This window comes from Podarcis melisellensis, assembly GCF_964234715.1.
Source record: "Podarcis melisellensis genome assembly, chromosome: Z".
Classification (NCBI taxonomy): Eukaryota; Metazoa; Chordata; class Lepidosauria; order Squamata; family Lacertidae; genus Podarcis; species Podarcis melisellensis.
This window is the reverse complement of record NC_138547.1, coordinates 36097984-36119450: the sequence shown is the minus strand read 5'-3', so window position 1 is coordinate 36119450 and position 21467 is coordinate 36097984. Positions and strand designations below refer to the sequence as shown.

The 21467-nt window shown below is 41.2% G+C and overlaps 1 protein-coding gene across 2 annotated transcripts in view; it reads left to right on the top strand.

Moving 5' to 3' along the window:
- The window catches only part of PCDH11X (protocadherin 11 X-linked), a 749953-nt gene that overhangs the window by 559712 nt on the left and 168774 nt on the right, over nucleotides 1–21467 (top strand). For both annotated transcript variants that reach the window (XM_081897548.1, XM_081897549.1), the window contains one exon: nucleotides 10604–10802. In XM_081897548.1, the coding sequence (XP_081753674.1) occupies nucleotides 10604–10802 (199 nt within the window). The remainder of the gene's footprint in view (nucleotides 1–10603; nucleotides 10803–21467) is intronic.

Below are 21467 nucleotides of genomic sequence, written 5' to 3'. Positions count from 1 at the left end.
TGCTTCATCATGCAGGCACTTAATGGTCTAACCTTGAGCATTACCATGTAAAATGAGGGTCCGGAGGACAATGAAAAAGGTATTGCAATAACTTACGCCATTGAGTAAATCTGCACCCGCACACAGGGAAGGAAGAAGTGTAGCTGCTTGAAACACAATGGAAAGAATCTAATTCTAAAAACTGATGTTATCATAAATAATACAGCACATTTATGAAATGTAAATTCACACTTATCTGCATATACAGGGAGAAAGGCAAATGTACAGGGTTGAGGGGTATTTTTTTACAATGAGCTTTTATCAACAGTTGATGCTATTTAAAATAATACCTATGTGAATTATAACTGCATTGCAGCTGACTGGCAAATAGTGTGAGCTCCTAAACCCAGAGCTTCCTCACTATACTACTGATGTTCCTCAGAGCCCCTGAACCTTGTGGAAGATGCAAGAGTCTCTGGGAAAGCAAAGATACTATAAGCCTTCCTTCTAGTCCTCAGATGTTCCATGTGTCACAGCAGGTCTCCGTGGAAGTCAGCCCAGACATGTCTGCCTAAGCAGATGGTTTGTTCCCCAGGAGGCTTTGAGGGGAAGGCTGTAGATCAGTGGTGAAGCACCTGTTTTGCATGCAGAAGGTCTCAGGTTCAACCCTTGGCAATTCCTGGTAGACTCCCTGCCTGAAACCCTGGAAACTCCCAAGTAGGGCAAGGAGAGAAGTCCCCTGCTTGAAGCCCTAGAGAGAGCCAGGCACTGAAGACAACACTGAGCTAGAATGACCTATTTTCTGACTCAGTTTAAGGGCCGCTTCACTGGTGGGAGATGCAAGAGGCACAGCTCACCATATAACTAACCAAGTCTCACCCAGCCCTATCTCACAATGTTTGTTGAGCCTAAAATAGGGTAACCACGTTCACTCTGAGCTCCTTGGGAGGAAAGGGTGGATCAAATATTTTTGGGTGGGTTGGGGAGGAGCAGCATTCTTTAAGCCAGTCTCTGGGCTTGCCCATACTTCTATGCCCCAGGAAAACCTGCTATTTAGCATGGAATCAGTTTTTCCTCAGACTGATGTTTGTTCTGATTCAGTTGTAAACAGGCAAGTAGTGGGAAAAGTGAAAAACTGCTTGGACCTGTGCCTACAAATCATGGGACAAGTGGAAAACCCTCTCAAAACCGTGGTTTCTAGGCACAGGACAAGTGGAAATGTGGATGAACCTTCAATTGACACTTCCTGCCATAACATGAGCTACCAAAGCACAGAACTGGCATACATACATTTCTTTAACCCTGGGATGCAACACTCACACCAGGCACCACTTAGCTGGGTATCGCATAAGCAATTTCAAACTAATCATATGCCAATGTGAAAGATTGTGCACACATTAAATTTTAAAATCTGCTTTTTAGGTCTCATTCTGACATCTAGTTAGCATACAATAACTGCCTTTCAAAAGCCAAATTAAATATCTGTGACACTTTAAATGTTGCTGTATCCCCCTCCTTTTTTTATTTGCTCTTTTATTTCAGTTCTGTGGCTCTTTTGTGATGTTGATAAGTGTGAAAGATGATAGTTTAATTGGTAGATGTTGTTAAGGGAAAATGATGATTAACACATCAAACATGTTATGTTTTTTGGCATGAAAGAGAATTAGAATGATTGGGAGGTGATCCTTTTGGCTTCTTCTCATAAATCATTGAAATCCACCTTTGATCAGATTCCCAAACAATGAAAGGCATAGCGAAGATCACCTTCCTACTGTGTGTGACATCTGTGGAGGTTTCACTACTTAAGAGAACTGTTCAAACAGATCTGAGGAATTTGGGTAACGGTTTAGGCCTAGTGAATTTTGATAAGTTAAGGGGGATTGAACTTGCTAGCTTGAAGGTATTTACGAACCAGCCACAATGGATACAAGTACACCAATTGTATTACCCTCAGGGAACAAGCAAAATGTGGGAAATCAGCCCACAAGGGACTGCATCAGAGACTGGTGTTATTGACAAGTGATGAGGCCTACAAATTATGATAAGCAAATCTGACAATTTTTTAAGTCAACAGGAAAATTCACCGGTATTTTTGTGTGGATTTCTATTAAGACATTTTTCTTTGCAGTTTTGCCTTATCGATATGATTTTTGCAAAGCAGTTTCTCCTTATGTATGCATACCCTCCAAGTGACCCAGTTTTCCAGGGACAGTCCCGGCTTCCTATTTGATCCTGGAATGCACCTATTTCCTCTGCTGGTGCCACCACTGCCAAGCTCAGGGAGGAGAATGAGCATCCGCTTGTCCCAAGCAGTGGTGGCAGCTGCCGCGAGGGGGCATCCTGGTGCCTCTTCATGGCCTCCTCCCTTGGGCAGCTCATAGCAGCTGCTGGAAAGCAGGCAAAGAGGTGGAGAAGGAGGCATGTGATATGCCAGCTCTGAGGGAGAGGCAGAGGGTAGGACTGCCCTGGGTGGGAAGAAAATGAGAGCAAAGAGTGCAAAGAGTCTTGATGTTTTTTAAAAAACAATTTACGCATCCACATCTAATCTAGGCCTTTTCTAATATTTATTTATTGGTCTGTGCTTTTCTTTTTGTAAATGTTGTTGTTTAGTCATTTAGTCATGTCCGACTCTTCGTGACCCCATGGACCAGAGCACGCCAGGCACTCCTGTCTTCCACTGCCTCCCGCAGTTTGGTCAGGCTCATGTTAGTAGCTTCGAGAACACTGTCCAACCATCTCATCCTCTGTCATCCCCTTCTCCTTCTGCCCTCCATCTTTCCCAACATCAGGGTCTTTTCCAGGGAGTCTTCTCTTCTCATGAGGTGGCCAATATATTGGAGACTCAGCTTCAGGATCTGTCCTCCCAATGAGCACTCAGGGCTGATTTCCTTCAGAATGGATAGGTTTGATCTTCTTGCAGTCCATGGGACTCTCAAGAATCTCCTCCAGCACCATAATTTAAAAGCATCAATTCTTTGGCGATCAGCCTTCTTTATGGTCCAGCTCTCACTTCCATACATCACTACTGGGAAAACCATAGCTTTAACTAACTTTAAATAGCTTTAACTAAACTTTAAATTAAATTTGTCGGCAAGGTGTTGCATGCTGAGGTCCCAAAAACATCCCTTCCCCAATAACTCACACATCACACATAATTTTTGTTTAAGGTTTTTGGCATAATTTTGGCCACAACTTTATTATCATACAAGATTGTGAATGGTTGCTTAGGCATTGGTTATGACTAGCTACCCCCCCCGCCTTGGGGGATAGCACTGACTCCCGGATTCCAGCATAAGTCAGTGTGGAGGAACAAGCAGGGCAACTGGGGCTGCGAAACAGACCCTTCAGTTCCTCCCTGCCTGCGCCTTGGGGTCTTACACGGCCCGCACCCGATTCCAGGGGTTTGGACAAGGGGATGGTAAGCCCCAGAATTCCTTTAACGGAATTCCCATTCCGCAGCAGCATTGGAGGGGTAGGCACAGCCAATCCATACCCCTCCACCAACCAATTTAACCAATGCCTAACCGCCAACCTTACAAGTTGTGACGATTTGCTACGTAGTAGGCAAAACCCAATTGGCACACACTAATCAGCCAAAAGGTAAATTCCTACCAGGCCCCCGCACCAAGGCGAACGACCCCATGACAGGCATAGCAAGGTCAAGCAGAAGCCCTTTCAAGGGAGGGCGGGCGGGTGATCCGGTGTCCACAGCGAAAGAGAAAGGAACACTCAGTGGACCCAGTATAAATAACCTCTGATCCCACCCCTTAATTGGCAACATGCAATTTACCCTAGTAACGGCAGCCACCAATCCATTCAATTCCCTTGCCACAGCCTGGCTGGCAACTAGGGATGTTTTTGCTGGCCCCAACCGCAACATGTGCTCTCTCTTTAATGAGAACACGCTATGTCTCTGCTTTTTAAGACACTGTCTAGATTTGTCACCGCTTTTCTCCCAAGAAGCAGGCGTCTTTTAATTTCGTGGCTGCTGTCACCATCTGCAGTGATCATGGAGCCCAAGAAAGTTAAATCTCTCACTGCCTCCATTCCTTCCCCTTCTATTTGCCAGGAGGTTATGGGACCAGTGGCCATGATCTTAGTGTTTTTGATGTTGAGCTTGTTCATCTTTGTGGAGCTTACCTTCTACTACTGCTAATTCTAAGGGCAATTGCTGAGGAAGCACACCCTGACTTCTCAAGTTTCAGCTTCCTGCTGTGTGATATCTGTAGCTTGAGTTTTTGGCAATGAGTAATCAGGTAGCCTAGCAAACTTAAGTCAGTGAAACCTCTCAATTAATACAAACTTATCTGTTTTGCAAATGCAAATCTTAACGTAAGTTTTAACTTCAGTCAAAGAGATTTTTTACATTATATTTTTACACACATTAAACTTATATTGTTAATACACAATTACCAATTAAAATTACTGGGCCCAGAGTAGATAACAAGAAGTGCCAGCAATGCTAGCAACAGTGAGAAGTACCAGAAGATGTTGAGCACTGATACTAAGCTGCCCACTGAATAGTAAGAACAATTGTTCCAGTCAGGAGGGCAAGATCTTCTGAAGATGGGTCATTATTCCTTTTGCATATGTACTCAAAAAGTACCTTGTGTGTCCTATTTCAGTGGAAGAGTGGAGTATCATTTCCAAAATAAAGTAAAATAAAAATAAATAAAAAGGTACCTTCAGTTTTAAGGTCAAATGTAATTCCACTTCTGTCCAACAGTTGGGAGAATGCTGCCCTTACCAATCTTATTAGCAACTGTAGTGAACATAAAGTTGATCTAACTAGATCCACACATCCATATAATGATGATGGTGGAGAGCTTAATGATGCTGGAGAGAAGGAATCCACTGGGAATGATGGATCAGATATGGCTGCTCTTAACTTGTCATTTGGAAAGCTGTTCTAGAGTCTCATGGGTTTAACTTGTTACTACCCCCTCCCCTGGTGTATAGTTTCCCAGGGAAGATGAGATTTGGCAGCAAAAGGGGAAGGAGGTGTAGGAAGTGATGTGATTGCTCGCGGCTTGCCTTTCAGATGTGCTAAGTACCAGAAACACTGAGAAAACTGGAAGAGGACAGTTCTTGATGTTCAGTGACTCTGACAGTCTGTCCCCAGGTGAATAGGGCATCTTTAGATGCAACTTTAAGATGAGGTTTCTCTGTTGGCCCTTCAGTTTGTTCTGAATTTGGACTGAGAGCACAGCTGGTAAATGGTATTTTGTATCTATATTGCTGGATTGTTGTATTTATCATTGCTACACTCCCCATTTTCTTCAAGTGATAAAAAGCCCAGAAGGAAAGCTACTGGCCATCAACATATTTTGTGTCAAGGAATTCTTGAGGTTAATTATGCCAGTTTTCCAGCGATGGCAACCGCTTGGTTCCTTTTCATAGCAGGTTGTTATGAAAGATCTGTACTGGGAGCGAGGGAGGTCTATGCCAAGAGGACTCTTGGCCTTTACTAAATATTTTGCTTGCTTGTGCCTTTGCAAGTCCTGAACTGGATCAGAAAATTCCATGAGTTCTTTCTCATTTGTAGTGGGTGGGTGGGTGATTGTTGCTGTCCTCCCATTAACATAGCATACACCATACCCTCTTCTCCACATATATCCAGCACAAAAGCCTCCAATCTCCATTCCCAGCTATCTGTTTGCCTTCCTTCTGCCCTCACATTAACGAGTGGAATGGAAAAACCAAGGGAGTAGCAGAAAGGAAAGCAATCAGGTGGGGAAGAGGCTTCCGTTGGATGAGGTAGGTTGGGATCTGGAGACTGGAAAGTACAGGGTCATTCTCCCTAGATTTGGTTCCCTTCCATAGCTTCCTTGGAATAAACCTGCATAAGACTTTGAGGTTAATCAGATAATTATCAAATAAAGCTCAGAAAAAAACAAATGCTTCCTGAACTGTGCCATGGGCAGAGCTTGCCATTACTGCTGGTAATATAATAAAGAATCTATTATTGCAGTAGGAGCTACCACCCCTGCTTGCCCCACTCATCAACTCACCCTCTAAAATCACTTCACACCCTCCTTAAATACAATTCTAGCAAAATATGATGAAGGCAGGGCACTTCAGAAAGCTGTATGCTCAACTGCTCTCTGGAGCATCTCCCACTTCCTTAAACACCATTCTAGATATGCTTAACTGTGTGCGCATCAGAGAGCAGTTGCCCAAACCACCCTCTGAAGCAGCTTAACAGCTCACCTGTGCTACCCAACTGCCACATTGCTTGCTTGCTTGTCTTCTGTTCTGTTCTGTCAGCCTGCTGCAGTGGGCATGGCCATTTATCTGCACCCATGCTTATTGCAGCATGGCAACCATTTTTCTTCCAAAACGGATGGGTAGGCAAAAAGTAGAAATGTAAGTATTTCTTACTTCTCTCAGTTGCCCACTGAACTTCATCCCCAATTAGCTACCAGGTTCTATCATGCCTAAAAGAGAATTTAATTCTTCCATAACCCTAGAGATGAACACACACACACACACACACCTTCATCTTCCTGTGCCACACATTCATAAGGTATGATTGAATTCTTCTGGGACACAGAAAAAGATGGTGAATTTATGACCGCTTAAGATTTGGCCTATAACCACCTACTTGAAAGCATTCATGGGGGGGGGGGGAGAGAATTAGGAACATTTTATATCATGTCATTATTACCTTGACAATTGTTTTACAGGCACATACAACTACCTGACATTTAGAAGACATCTGAAGTTTTTAATGTGTGACGTTTTAATGTATTTTTAATCTTTGTTGGAAGCCACCCAGAGTGGCTGGGGAAATCCAGCCAGATGGGCAGGGTACAAATAATAAATTATTATTATTATTATTATTATTATTATTATTATTATTATTATACAAAAGGAGGGGGGAAGTGTTCTTTACTCCTTCCCTGAGAAGTAGACGAGCTGCGATTTTCTGAATTCCTGCAGACATCGTTACAGCAATCGCAAGCAAGACATGCGAATACAATTTTGCCAATAGCAGGGAGTTAGCTTCTGTCACATTTATTTTTGAAAGTTCTTCCTTCAGGCATTTCAATTTGAATTTATAAGATTGCAAAATATCCTCAGACTCCAGCTGTTTTCCTGTTTGTTTTCCAAAGGGAGCGTGTATAGATAGAAGCAAAATAAGACGGATTGTGGGCTAGTCCTCCACATTTTTCTTAATTTGATTACCACATGCTGTGTGCATGCATTATTTATTTATTTATACATACAATTTCTTACCTGCCCTTCCCCATAATGGTCTGGCATGTGCAATCCCTCCCCCAGTTTGAATAGTATTGTCCCTCCACCAAGATCTGCTGGATTTTCCTGGTGGGAGAATTCCATTTCCAGTGGGGGAGTCTCACCAGTGAGCAACATTTCAATATGCGCATCCAAACAGCTGGCAGTGGAATTCCCATTGATGGTACCCAGAGGACACCACTTAAATTGGGTTTTTCGGGAGGGAGGGGCCAGAACTGAGCTCAGAGGTTCTGCTTGACCCTGAGCTAGCCCTGCAGCTGTCACCTGATAGAAATATGGGGCTCCTTGCCAGATCAGCCAGCGAGCTGGTATAGAAAAGAGTCATCCTTGTGCTCACTTTCCACTCCATGGCCCTCCATAAAACCAGTAAGCTGCAGGCCAGGGGTTTGGATTTCCCCCGATGGTGCATATGATTAATTGAGTCAAACCATATGTGAATATAGCAAGCTGCTAAGTGAAACCATTGGTCCATCTAGTTTAGTACTGTCTACACTTACTGGCAATAGCTCTTAGAGGTGTTTCAGACAAGGGTCGCTCCCAGTCTTACCCAGAGATACCAAAAATTGAACGTGGGACATTTGGCAGGTAAAGCAGATGAGTCACCATTGAGCCACAGCTCTTCTTCAACTTTTTGGACAGTTACTTAAGTGGGTGGTGCTTCTTTTGTCAGAATACAGGTCTAAAGTCTTACTAAGCTTTTCACATCTAACCAACCCAGTAGATTGTCCCATCAATCCAGCAATTGGTGGATTGTGTAATATGCTCACCCGTTATTTTAAAAAGAACAAAAGATAACTCTTCATTAAATATGAGAGATTTCAACCTAAATCCACCAGGGATATTGCCTACTGAACAGAATGCATGACAGTATGTGTTGGGCAATGCATATTCTGAGTTTTAAAATAAATATAGGCATGGTGTGATGGTTTTACTACAGGGACATTGACTGGAATTTGGCCAATATTTGTTTGAGCGTTTGTGTGTGAATAATATCAGTGAAGGTCTCTCCCTCATTTCTAACAGCTACCTCACTCCAAGCAACACCCCATAATCTAGGCCATATTCTAGCAAAGGGATGAGAAGCATGTGGCCATCCAGATGGTGTTAGATTCCAGCTCCAGCCATCCCTTAGCACTGGCCATGCTAGATGGGACTGACTGGCGTTGTAGACCAAAAACATGGGGAATTTCATAGTGTCCCCACCCCTGATCTACCAGAACCCTGTCCAGTGACATTTTTCAAGAACCTCTGCTCTTCAAAAAATTCTTTGCTTCAATATGACTGCTCAGGAAATGTCCCTGGTTGATGGCATGACCTTATTTGACACCTGACATTCCTTAGAAGAATTGCATTTACACTTTCGGCAACCTTGGGAGCAAAAATAATTTCCCTTTATTGCAGGAAACAAATTATAACAGTATGAAATATGTCATAGAACATTTCACCCTTTAGGAAAGGTGACAGAATTTTAGAGTTTCTTGTTACCTATACCATACTTCCATTGTAGCACTTCGGCATTTAGATATTTTTTCAGATGGAGAAATTGGTTGAAAACGCAAGCTCTTTTCAGGCACAATTGTACTCTACATGGGAGTGGGGAGCAGGGTTTAGGAATAATGGATAATTTTGATTCAGTTTTAATGTTACTGAGCGCATAACTTGCACTTTCTGAAACAATACGCAAACCAAAACACAGCCATCCTTTGCAATTTACATTTCTCTAAATTTTAGGGTGCAGTTCTCCAACCAAATGATGTGCCCCAAACTGTGCATATTAAGGGAAAGTGAGCATAAAATGTATCTATCTGTGAAAATGGCATGCATACTGTATATGCCTTATATTGGAGGGAACTGTTTGCAAAAATGAGTATATCAGGCAAAATTGCATAAAAAAATGTGTATATAAAGAGAAATTTGCCCTAAAATGCTGGTAAGTTTCCATAAGGATTAGAGCAGGGGTAGGCAGCATAAGGCCCGTGGGCCGGATGTGGCCCAATCGCCTTCTCAATCCGGCCTGTGGCCGGTCTGGGAATCGGCATGTTTTTACATGAGTAGAATGTGTCCTTTTATTTAAAATGTATCTCTGGGTTATTTGTGGGGCATTGGAATTTGTTCATATATTTTTTAAAATATAGTCCAGCCCACCACATGGTCTGAGGGAAGGTGGACTGGCCCACGGCTGAAAAAGGTTTCTGACCCCTAGACATGGGAACAGTAACAGTCAAACGAGACTACTACTTATCAATTAAAAAGATATTCTTAATTGGAGAGTAGGGTGCTTTGTTTGTTTAAGATAAATCACTCATTGTTATTAAATATTGATAGCCGGGAAGAAATGTGGTAGAATAAAGAAAAGTTAAAAGGGGAAAAAAATCATTTGTAGGTTGTTGGGAGAAACAGACATTAAGTACTGTCATTCTTACTCATCTCTAAGCTTCTGAACTCCCTAAGATCTTAAATATCAGTTTTATGTTAGATGTTTAAAAATAATCTGACTGTAATTTGATGTGCATTATCTTGTGAGCGCAAAAGCCTTCAGTTGGTTTATTTAAAAAAGGGGGATGTTTACATCCTTTGTATTGTTCTGAATGTCACGTTCAAAGTAATGTGCGATTTCCTGCACCCTAAAGAACATAAATATAAGGGGTAAAGTTGTTTGGTTGTTTGGTTAGATTGATGGATGGATGGAAGCATTGGTACTTCCCAATATTCTGTTCTATCTCTTTCAAATATCCTTTTTCTTTCTCTACGAAAAATATGAAATATAGATGTTAGAGAGAGTATCAGAATAGTACACACAACCAATACATGAGAGTGTCAGACTGAATATATTAAAGTGAATTTTACTCTTTCTTATAAAATACAGTTGTTTTGTATAGTATCATCTTTGACAGGGGTGTAGAACCTTTCTTTTCAGCCTGAGGGCTGTATTGCCTTATGGGCAATGCAGTTCTTTGGCCATGTAATGTATACAAAAATGAATATGCTAGGGTAAAGTATGAATAAAATGTAATGTGAATACTGTATAATAATAAAAATAACATGTGAAATGTGTTGTATTACGGAAAATTGCTCTGCAAGGTATGCATATTAGGAAAAATTGTGTACACACGTGTGTGTACATTAGGATAAATGCTGATGAATTTCCACGAGGACTGTTTAAATATATATAAATAACTTCCAAAAAACTGATGTAGAAATGTGGAGAACTGGGGGGTAGGAAGAGAAATGGAGAGAAAACAAAATTGGCAGATTTGTTCATCCTGATAGGTACCGGGGCAGAACACATTTCATCAGTTGGTTATAGTCAACAACAACCTGGGAACACTGCTGGAACAATATGGTTTTCTTCTCTCCTCTGCAGTCGCAGCGCCGAGTCACATTTCACCTGCCGGATGGTTCTCAGGAAAGCTGCAGTGACAGTGGGCTAGGAGACCATGAGCCCAGCAGCACCGCTAGCACAGCACATCCTCTGCCACTTGGTTTCCCGCAAGAGGAGTACTATGAGCAGACATCACCCAACAGTCGGACAGAGGGAGATGGCAATTCAGATCCAGAGTCCAGTAAGTCTGTTGCATCATGGGCATTTGTCACTCTAGGGAATTCATGGGTCCAAAATGAGCATCCAGTGTATAGTGACAATTTATTCTGATTCAAATAGTATTTGTTTTGTTGCACCTGAAAGGACAAATGTCATCATTTTCTCCATGGCTGAAGGGCCTTGTAGTAATATTTTCTGAGCTACATTTTGAGATTCAGATGATGAACCCATACGGACCAAACTGGTGGTATTTAGGATGCAGTAACCCAGCTCTTGGAGGAAGGCCCTATGTGGAAAAGCAGGATAGAAATCAGGACCGGAAGAGCTGTGGGGTCTAAGCTAATAAGTGCCTTAGGGAATAGTAAACACAGAGCAGTAGCTGTCTTTGAGTGCTTCTTTTTTAATTTCAGTGTATGTTTCATTGTTTGGGTAAAATACAAAGACAGGCTTTTCATATGACTGGGCAATTGAAGGGCCTATAAAGAGTTTGCAAAAAGATGAAAAATGCAGCTGAGGCAGAAATTAATAATGAAATTAAATCACACTTGCTGTTTGCTTCTTAAAGGGCATGCTACTATTTACGGGGTGATTTTTTTTAGGTTGTTGTATAATTTCAGAGAGATATATCCAGGCTGGCATTGATCCAGCAAAGCAAATTGTAAGTTTGTAGTTTTATTTTTATTTTTAATGTTCATGGACTATTATGGAATAATAACTCCACAGTTATAGAATTGTTTTGTTTTTCTTTGGTTTTGGGCCTGTTATCTTTTGTATTTGATTTTTTTTAATTGCATGCTGCTTTGGTACCTTTTGGTTGGGAAATGTTTTATAAATCTGCAGATAATCAATCAATCAATCAATCAATCATTAATTAATGGAGGAAAAACTCATGAGAGGAGACAGCAGCAACAAACATGTTAGTTCCAGCCACACAATCGAGGGAAGCCTCCAGTGCTCATGTTTCACAACAAGTTCTAAAGTATGCAGGAAGTCTCCATGAGTACAGGAGCACCACTTCAAGAGAGTGCACAGGTTGGATGGTAACAGAGACAGCTTGTAACCCCCTCACATTTACTTAAAACTTAATGGTAAATCCAGAAAAGGGCTGTGTTTTCAGCTTAAACCAAGATTGGATCAGTTGTTGCCTTTTCTGATTCTTCCCCCCAATTTAGGGAGGGGTATTTGTCCCATTTGAAACAGCTGCAATGTCAGTTTGATCCTAATGATATATACTTTGATAAGTAGTGGCACACATCACTACCTCATGGCTGATGTGGTGATAGATGTGTCTTCGGATGTGAGAAGTTTGCAAGGAGGTTGGACTCACCTATTTTTCTTAGATGACTAATTATCTGACAGCTCAAGTTGAAATCCAATACCAAGAATAATTAGTGTTCTGCAGTGTGGAGATGTATACCCCAACTAATGTGATTTCGACTTCAATAGCTGTGCTTTGACGTATGCAATTGATGTCGTGTCCTCTGATGTTGGTAGTTTTCAACCATGTCTGGGATTTTTTACTGTGATGTAGCTCTTTAGTGATTCTACTCCCACACAAAAAAATGTTGAGGATGTTCACAATACACCCTCATCAGATGAGTATGATATATGAAATGTTTTCCATAAAAACAAGAACTAGAATCATAGAGCTGTTTTGTGGCAGATATACTTTTTTCAACTGAATGCTTGAGTGAACTGAACTTGAATGTGGATAATTGAACCTGAGACTGTATACATGCAAATCATCAAACTATAGCCCCTCCTAATTTGCACTGACAGCTGGCAAAATTGGACTATATCCAGCGAGTTAAATTTAACTAGCAACTAGAAGAATAACACAGCTAACTTCCTAGGGTGGTGGTGTGAATGAATGAGAAAGAATTAACTGAACTTTAAAAGTGCAGTACATAGAAAAAAAGAGTTCATGTGAGTTATCAAACATTTAACTTTTACTTTTAAAAAAAAAGAGATTTGGACAAGTGTTAGTTCTGTATGCATTCTGTACGGAGTTCTTTCATTTATTTTATTGAACAAAATTTCTTTGCTGTTTGATTATAATAAAGCCTTCAAACAGTTTATAAAAAATAAAACGCAAAAGTTATCAATAAAATGCTGTTAAAAACAAGCATTTAATGATTTGAAATATCATTAAAGTCAGCAATATACTAAAAGGAAATGTGTTTTACATGTGCTTCTACCAGGAAGGAGTCTTAAACTTCTACCAAGCAGGAGTGTACTTGGTGTCAATAGACATGAAGTTCCAAGGTATAGGGTTTGTAGCCAGTTTTGGAATGTTATCATAGATTAAATTACTCTGGCCAGGTTGTAGATGGGGCTTATGTCAGTCACATGGCATTTGGGGAGTTTACACAGTGTTTATAAAGGAAATCTCCTTGAGCTTTTAATCATTTGGTCTGGCAGTTTACCTAAATTTGCCCTGTGTGGAGTAGTTCAAAGACTTCTGGGCTTCCTTGTTCTTAAGGCTTGTTAGCTTCCCTAAACTGTGATTTCAAAATCACTGCTTTTCATAGTTCTGTCCAAATAATGATTAGAGCAGAGCAATGGGATTAACAATTTAGTAGAGTTTGTGATTTCTGTCAACCAGATAAACGAAATCTTATCCCTTGTCAAAAACGACTTTGATATGAAAACGAAAACGAAAAAGTATGCAATATAAAATGGTGGTTCAGACTTGAAAAAGTGTGTGTGCCAGGGCTAATTCTCTATCATCTATCTATCTATCTATCTATCTATCATCTATCTAATTTTTAAGTAGCATTTTTCAGTATAGAATAATAAAACTGTGTGTACAAAACCATAACGTAGCCATAAAATAAACAAAAAATGAGCCATAGCTCACCAATAAGGATATATGTTCTTGCCCCTTTTAAGTTCAGATGGAGAAATAAAGCTGCATCAAATGTTTACAATTTTAAGGATAATAATGTACTCAAAGTACTCAACTTTTTTGAAAAAATGGCACCGAAGTTCTACAACATTTAATGCTCAAGAAACAGTATATTTTAATCAAGAGGTAGACTCTGTCACTGGGTTATAGAAATATATATATTGTTTGTGTGTTGTGTGTGTGCATATGCACCCATGTTGATGTCCACTTGTGGGTTCTTCCATAACTCTACTGATTTTTCCCATCTTCAAAGTGGTATGCTAATAATTAATTTGCAGAGGGGCAGAGTAATTAATCTTAGCAAGACAGTACTGCATGATTGATCTTCTACCTTTAATCTAATTAGCCTGCACATAGGTGGGAGAATGTAATAGCTGAACACTTTACTATAAGGCTTTGAGAAAAGTCAACCCTTTTTTTGATGACCCGCTGAGACCATTCCCATACATCACTTCTTGGGTAGTCATTAGTTGCATGTTTGAATTAAAAGGTGAGGAAACTGGGGAAGATCAAAAAACCCAGAGTAGGTTGAACATTCTCATTTTAAATGAGTCAGTCCTTTTGTACACTCTTAATAATGTATGATTATATCTTGATAGCATCAAATTTGGTTTGGTAGTAGTGGCCATAACAGCCATAGGTGAAAATCAAAGCAGCAAATATTTTAGATGTGCCAAACTTTCATATCATAGGGGAAGATTGAAGAAACAATTCTTTGATGTTCACAAAACTTCACAAATGAAGACTGGCACTAAATTAAATTTCACTGTTTGATGCAGCATCTTATATTTGGCCTACAACAGTTCAGCTTGCGGATTGCCCAGGCAGGTGCATTATGTGACCCGTGAGAGCAGCAAAATAACTTGCACAATGGTGATGGGATAAAATCAGGCCAAATATTTATTGAGAGCAGCAGACAAGGCAAGTGTTGGCATGGCATTGGGTCCCAGGATCACTTCATCATTCCACAAGCCCTATGTTGATGGAATGGATCTGCTGGGTTTGGATCGCTCCAAACCTGCATGATGGGAGTCAGCCAATGTTGAACCTTGCCGTGGTGCAAGCCAAGCAAGCAAGGTCTCACTGGCAGACCAGGGTGCAGATTCACACCAGGCAGATACCGAAGACATGCTTGGGGTTGCTGTGGACAATGCTCCCCTCAGGCCCCTTATGGGGAGTCCCCTTAATTATGCTGATCCCATCAAGTGCCATTTCCACCCTCATGCAAACTATGTTCTTCCGCCTAACAAAGGAAACCTATAATTTCACTGAGGGGAAGGCAGAAGAAACCCCCAACCAAGTGTCATTCAGGTTGATGGGGGGGGGATCCTTTACAGCCCTGTCAACCAATGACCCAAAATTGTTCAGTGAAGGCTCTAACATGAGGGTGGGTGGGCGGGAGGGAAGCTCTTAAAGCAAAAAGGCTATGAGATCCAGAAAAAAGCAGCCTTATATAGGCTTTCCCCTCATAGGTGGAAGATACTGGGCAAAACCTTGCCCAGTAATTTGCTGCAATCTATGGGTGTCACCAGGCAAAGGCTTCCTGTGCTTATTGGGCATGGAACGGGGCTTACAGTCACAGGTGTGCCAGCTCCCTCAGTTTGCATTCCTTTGCTTATCTTTCAAAGGACATAAAAAGCATTGTGCTGAATCTGTCCAAACTCCAGTGTCCTGCTTCTACAGGAGCCACCCAGATGCCTTTGAGAAACGTTTCCACACTGATCCATTCAGCAACTGGCATTCAATGGCACATTGACCCTGCCCATGGTGGTTCCATTTAACCATCATCACTACTGGCAGACCTCTCCATTTCAAATTTCTATGACACAGTTTTCAGTAGGAATGGAGGAGAACTTTGTTCAGTTCACATTATTAAGGGCATATCTGCACTATACATTTAAATCACTTTGTTGCAACTTTCACTGCATGGCTTCCCCCAAATAATACTGGGAACTTTGTAAAGTGTGCCAAGAGTTGTTAGGAGACGCTACTTTTCCTAACCTAGTAACAATAGTAACAATACAATATGCACCCTTTTTCAAGACTTCTCTTTGTCATTGTTTTTAGTGCAAAACTGCAGAGCAAAGCCTGCAATGTATGTTTTTTCGTTTCCCCTGCTATTTTAGGGAAAGTGTCGGTGTTGCATTGACAGCCACCACTTTGCTGAAGAGCTCATCCCACAATAGCTAAGACATCAAAAGCTCTGTGTTTCCAGGGATGCTTGAGGAATTTGATCCAGCTATTTACTGGATTTCATGCTTCTCTGGATGTTGTGATGCAGCTCTTGGCAGCTTGCACCCCTATACTTACACCATATCCCTATTTTCATAATGCACGTGTAAATAATATTTTGAATGGATTTCAAAAATGCAGATTAACATGGAACTGGAATGGAATTACAGGTCAAAATACTGTATGTGGAAGTGACAAGGGCTGGAATAGACAGGTTCATCAGCTGTAGCAGGATACAAAGGAGAAACAAAGCAGATTTCTTTCATTTTCCCCACTGCTGTTACTGATGTGAAAAGTGCTGGGCGTCAGCTGTATAAAGGGGGTCCAAATTGGTGTGCATGTGATTTCAAAGCAAGCAATGGGGCCCTATACTAGCAATAACCCCAAAAGTCAAAATGGATAGCAACCCAGAGAGAAAGAAGTCATTCTTTAATGTATGAAGTTGAAGCTGTTGACAGAGTTCCATTTACGTTTGCAGTTTTGAGGATGAGTTTATCTCGAGGATCTTAAACCCAGTATGGATTAGTCTGAGGATTTATCAGAGACAGAGAGAACAGTCTGATCTGAGTGTAGCAATCCCTTATCTTGTCAATTCTGTTTGAAAATGACAAACACATGGAACCTGGTGTGCTTGGCCAATAGAAAGCTGATGTCAGAAGGACTGGAATGCCACTGAGCATGAATGACTATCTTCAGTGACACAGAATAGGTAGCCCTTCTCCTCACAAGAGTCTTCCTTTGCTTCTATTTTTTTTTAGTAGGCAGCCCATGCTGTAAAATAAAGTTCACATGACATTTATATTTCTATTATTTATGAGGCAATGAGGCAATCCTTTTTTATGACCTTCTCTATTTCCTCTCACTCTTTCCCCATCACATTTTCAGACTATCTTAAGCTCTTTTTTCTTCTTATCCTTTGGCAATAATAAAATAGGGACTTTAAAAACTGGTTTATTTTATTCCCTTTCCATAATACAGGACAAATGGCAACCAAGGGGGTAGCCTCTCTCCTCATATTTCCCTCTGCCCCTCATCAACAGCATTTCCACCCCATTCTTGAAAAAAATAAGGACAGGAAAAACTATAAACCAGGTGTTGGGATCCTTTGGTCCTCAAGATCAGTGTTTCCCAACCTTGTGCCTCCAGCTGTTTTTGGACTACAATTCCCATCATACCTTGTCACTGGTCTTGCTAGTCAGGGATGATGGGAGTTGTAGTTCAAAAACAGCTGGAGGCACAAGGTTGGGAAACACTGCTCAAGATGTTGTCAAACTACAATTTCCATCATCCTCAGCACGCATGATTAATGATCAGGGTTAATGGAAGTTGCAGGTCAGCAACATCTGCAGGGCTAGAGGTTCCTCAAACATGATTAAAATTATAATTTAAAAAATCTGTTCCTAAGTTTCTCACTGGGCATGCTAACAAGACAATTCAATCCTGGTTAGGTAGCACCAGATCATTACAGAGCATCAGAGCTGGCATAGCAATTGGGCCTGAATTGGCCTGATGCCATCAAGTGGCAGAACTGAGTTTGGTTCCAAGAAGCTCAAGGCAACACTCATGGTTCTCCAGCTTTTCCCACATTTTATGATCACAGGTGTAGATTAGGCTGGGATGTTCAGGTCACCCAGTGAACTTCATTTCTGGGTGTGGATTTCTACCTGTGTCTCTTCACTCTCTCAGTCCAATAGTCTTCATCTGACGACACATGCTTATCATCTTCTTATTTGTATCTGCTGATCAGAATAAAGAAATAGACGCAAAGGCTGGACTGAGGTAGGGCCTCTTTGTCCAAGATTAAACCCATAAAATCCCCTGCAGAAGGAAAACACTATTGATGTAGGAAGAAACCTCAACCTGAAGGAAACTGCAGCTACTAAGGTGCTAAGCCCTGCCTGCAGGAAGAAGAAGAAGAGAAGAGTTTAGATTTGATATCCTGCTTTATCACTACCCGAAGGAGTCTCAAAGCTGCTAACATTCTCCTTTCCCTTCCTCCCCCACAACAAACACTGTAAGGTGAGTGGGGCTGAGAGACTTCAAAGAAGCGTGACTGGCCCAAGGTCACCCAGCAGCTGCATGTGGAGGAGCGGAGATGCAAACCCGGTTCCCCAGATTAGGAGACTACCGCTCTTAACCACTACACCACACTGGAAGTGGCAGAATGGCTGTCCAGCCTGACTCCCATTCCCAGGCCACACCAAGAAAGTGAGTAGGAAGGCCTATGCTGCTCTACCACCCCTTGAGACCCCATAGCTTCAGGATGATGAAGCAGTTTAGCCTCAAAAGCAGGGCCTATTCCACCCGCAGAGCCCAGAGATTAAGCATCGCGGCCAGCTCATAACCCAGACTCAAACATAATTTATTTATTTTTATTTCATAAAATTTATGCACTGCTTGATTGTAAAACCAAACCAAACCTCAAAGTAGTTTACAGAAAAATAAAACAAGGAAATCGAGGTAAATCCACAACCCTACTTTAAAACACATAAAAGTTAAAATAATAAAACAGATTAATATTACCTCAACTTCCCAAGCTTGTCAAGACAGGAATGTTTTTTAGCAAGCAATGGAAAGAATACAATGAAGGCACCTGCTTGATCTCAATAGGCAGGGAGTTCCAAAGTGCAGGTGCTGCCACACAAAATGATTGAGTTCTTCCAGCTGCAGAATGGGTATTATGTGGCTATTGCCAATTCCTCCAATCAAAGTGGTTGAATGGGCACATGTAGGGTAACTGTTCCCTTCCTGTACCTAAATACCCAAAGTGACTGAATCAAAGACTATTATTAGGGAACTGCTAGTTATGGGTCATGCCACGAAACATTATGCATTGTACGCACACTTTACCTAGTAAATGCATTTTTGTGCAAACTGGTTAACTGGAGAACCATAGGCGGAGCCAGGATTTCTTTGGGGGGGGGGACCAAGGCTTTTGTTAGGGGAGGGGCAGAACCTCAGTTTGCTATGTATTTTTATTGATTGTTATTGATTGGGGGGCAGCTGCCCCTCCTTGTCTCTCTGCATGTGGAGAACTGACTTGCCTGCAACATTTGAAGAAGTGCAAATTTCAAAGGATATCTCCGTGTTGGTTTGTATATTGGTCCAATAAATAAAAAGTATGTAGTTTTTCATTAACATGTCAACACAATCTAATCTCTCCCTATCCCTACTTGAAGCCAACTAATTATGTTATACATCATATCAAAATATTCAGTTTTTGGATAGTTTGCACCAGACTGATTATTTTGACCAATTAGTCATTTCACACAAAATAACTGTGAATGGGAGATGCAAAGGAAGTTACTCTGAGATCCTTTCAGGAATAAATAGGCATGAGTGTAAGCAACACACACCACTTTTAAAATCTTGGGAGTTGCAAGTGGATGAATAACAATACAAATTAGCCACCTATAAATGCACCTCCTCAATCAAACACATTTGATTGAGATTTATTCTTCAGAGACCTTGGAAGAAACACACACAACAAGCTTATTTACTTTCCACATTTACAGAATGGGTCAGGGCTGAAGTCATTGGCAATGCGATTAATGGAAAGCTCACCCTTTGGTTGCTGGCATTGTGTATTCAAGTGCAAGCTGTATTCTGCTTGAGTTCAATTTTTGATGCTCTCTGACCCTTACTCCACCATAAATTATCAGATGTATTCATCAGATGACAGCAGAGGCTTGGATGTGCTTTACCAAGGAGAAGAAAATATTATATCCTTGTACTATCTGGTGACCTGATCCTATAGAGATCCAGAGCTACTCAGGCATTCTCACTCATGTGATTCTAATCAGTCCACTGTGAGAACTAGACTAGATTGGCTACTGACCTGATGCAGCAAAATCCAATAAAAAAAAATGTGTATAGCAGCCAAAACTGCATACAAAAAGAAATTGTATTGGGAGAAATTATCACTAAAATGATGGCAAATTTTCATAGTTAAAAAAAAATCATCATAAAAATAGGGGTAATATTTGGAACTGAACTCAGAACTGAAAAAAACGAGAAAGGAGGAGAAACAGAAATTGACAAACTTATCTGCCCCTAGTACCTTAACATAGGTTTCTATATCATATGGGAACCTAAGTAAAAAGTAGCTCTCCACTTCAGACAAAGTCCCCCATGTAGGGATGAGCAATCAAGAACATGATGCAGTGGGAAGGAGCGGTGAGTGTGTTTTGCTTCCCCACCACATGCAAAATGGAACCTCGTGAGAGGAAACGCCTGAGCTGGGCAACTGAATGCTTAAAGTATGGTACAAAATTTGCTGCATTTATGCACTGTGAGAACCTGTGGCATTGATACAACCCAGGGTATTGCAAACCATGATTCAAAAGCGGGCCACTACAAGTTAGTATTAATAATTTCAGCTCAAATATTCCTCATGGTTTTGTGAATAGGTGACTTTTTCCACAAAGCTTATTTCATTCAGCTAATGCAGAATTCAGTGGCCAGGTTGCTCACTGGAGCAAGACGGCATATTAGACCGATCCTGTTCCCACTGCACCAGTTACCAATTAGTTTCCAGGCCCAATTCAAAGTGCTGCTTTTGACCTATAAAGCCTTAAATGACTCAGGACAACAATACTTCAATGACTGCCTCTTTCCATATGAACCTACCTGGACCCTGAGATCTTCTTTTGAGGTCCTTCTTCATGTGCCTCCTTGAAAGGTCCAGACAGTGACAGGAGAATGGGCCTTCTCTGCAGGTTCCCTATCTGTGGAATGGTCTCCTCAGGGAAGTTCAGCTGGTTTCTTCATTATAGACCTTTAGGTTCCAGGCAAAAACATTTCTTTTTAACTAGGCCTTTGGTTGATTTGATTGACATCCTATGCCCTTTTAAAATGGGGGGTGGGTTGCTGGGTTGTTGCCAGACCTGTTGGATTCTCTTCATGGAATTTGGGAGGTCCCGTCTTGTCCTTTGCCTCTGGCAGCAGAAAGTATTGGCCCAGCCCTGGGCTTTTCTTCAATGTCTGCTTGCAATCAGACATTCTTGAAAACCCAAGGACATGAAAAACATTCCCTTCTTTGAAAGAGAAGTCTGTCCTCATTCCACACATCCCTTACGTTTTAGACGTAAGAGGGAGAAAAATGGATCTTCACAATAATAAAGGTGATGACAAAGAAATAGCTTCATATAGGGAGGAAGTGGGGGGAAAATAGTTGTCTGCTTCTTTTCTTTTAGCATGATATATAAGGGTCAACCTCCGCTTGTTATAGATTTCCCGTAGTGCCGCACGATAAATACTTCTTCCTCTGAAGCTAATAACAATTTCTTCCTTATTTTCTTTCTCCACCACCCCCAGGGCATCAGCTATTATTTCCCAAGGACCCGTGAGACTAGTAGCACGATCTCAGAGTGGCTATGCAATTTAATCTTGTCCAATACAAATTACCATGGGGCAAAATGCTCTTTCAGAACTGTGGGGGGCTTGAAATTATGTAGATGTAACCTAATGTTCCTCAGTCTTCAGAGAGATGATTTCTGTTACAGGGACAAAGGGGAATTCCACAGCATGGGGTGAAGGCCACAGGTA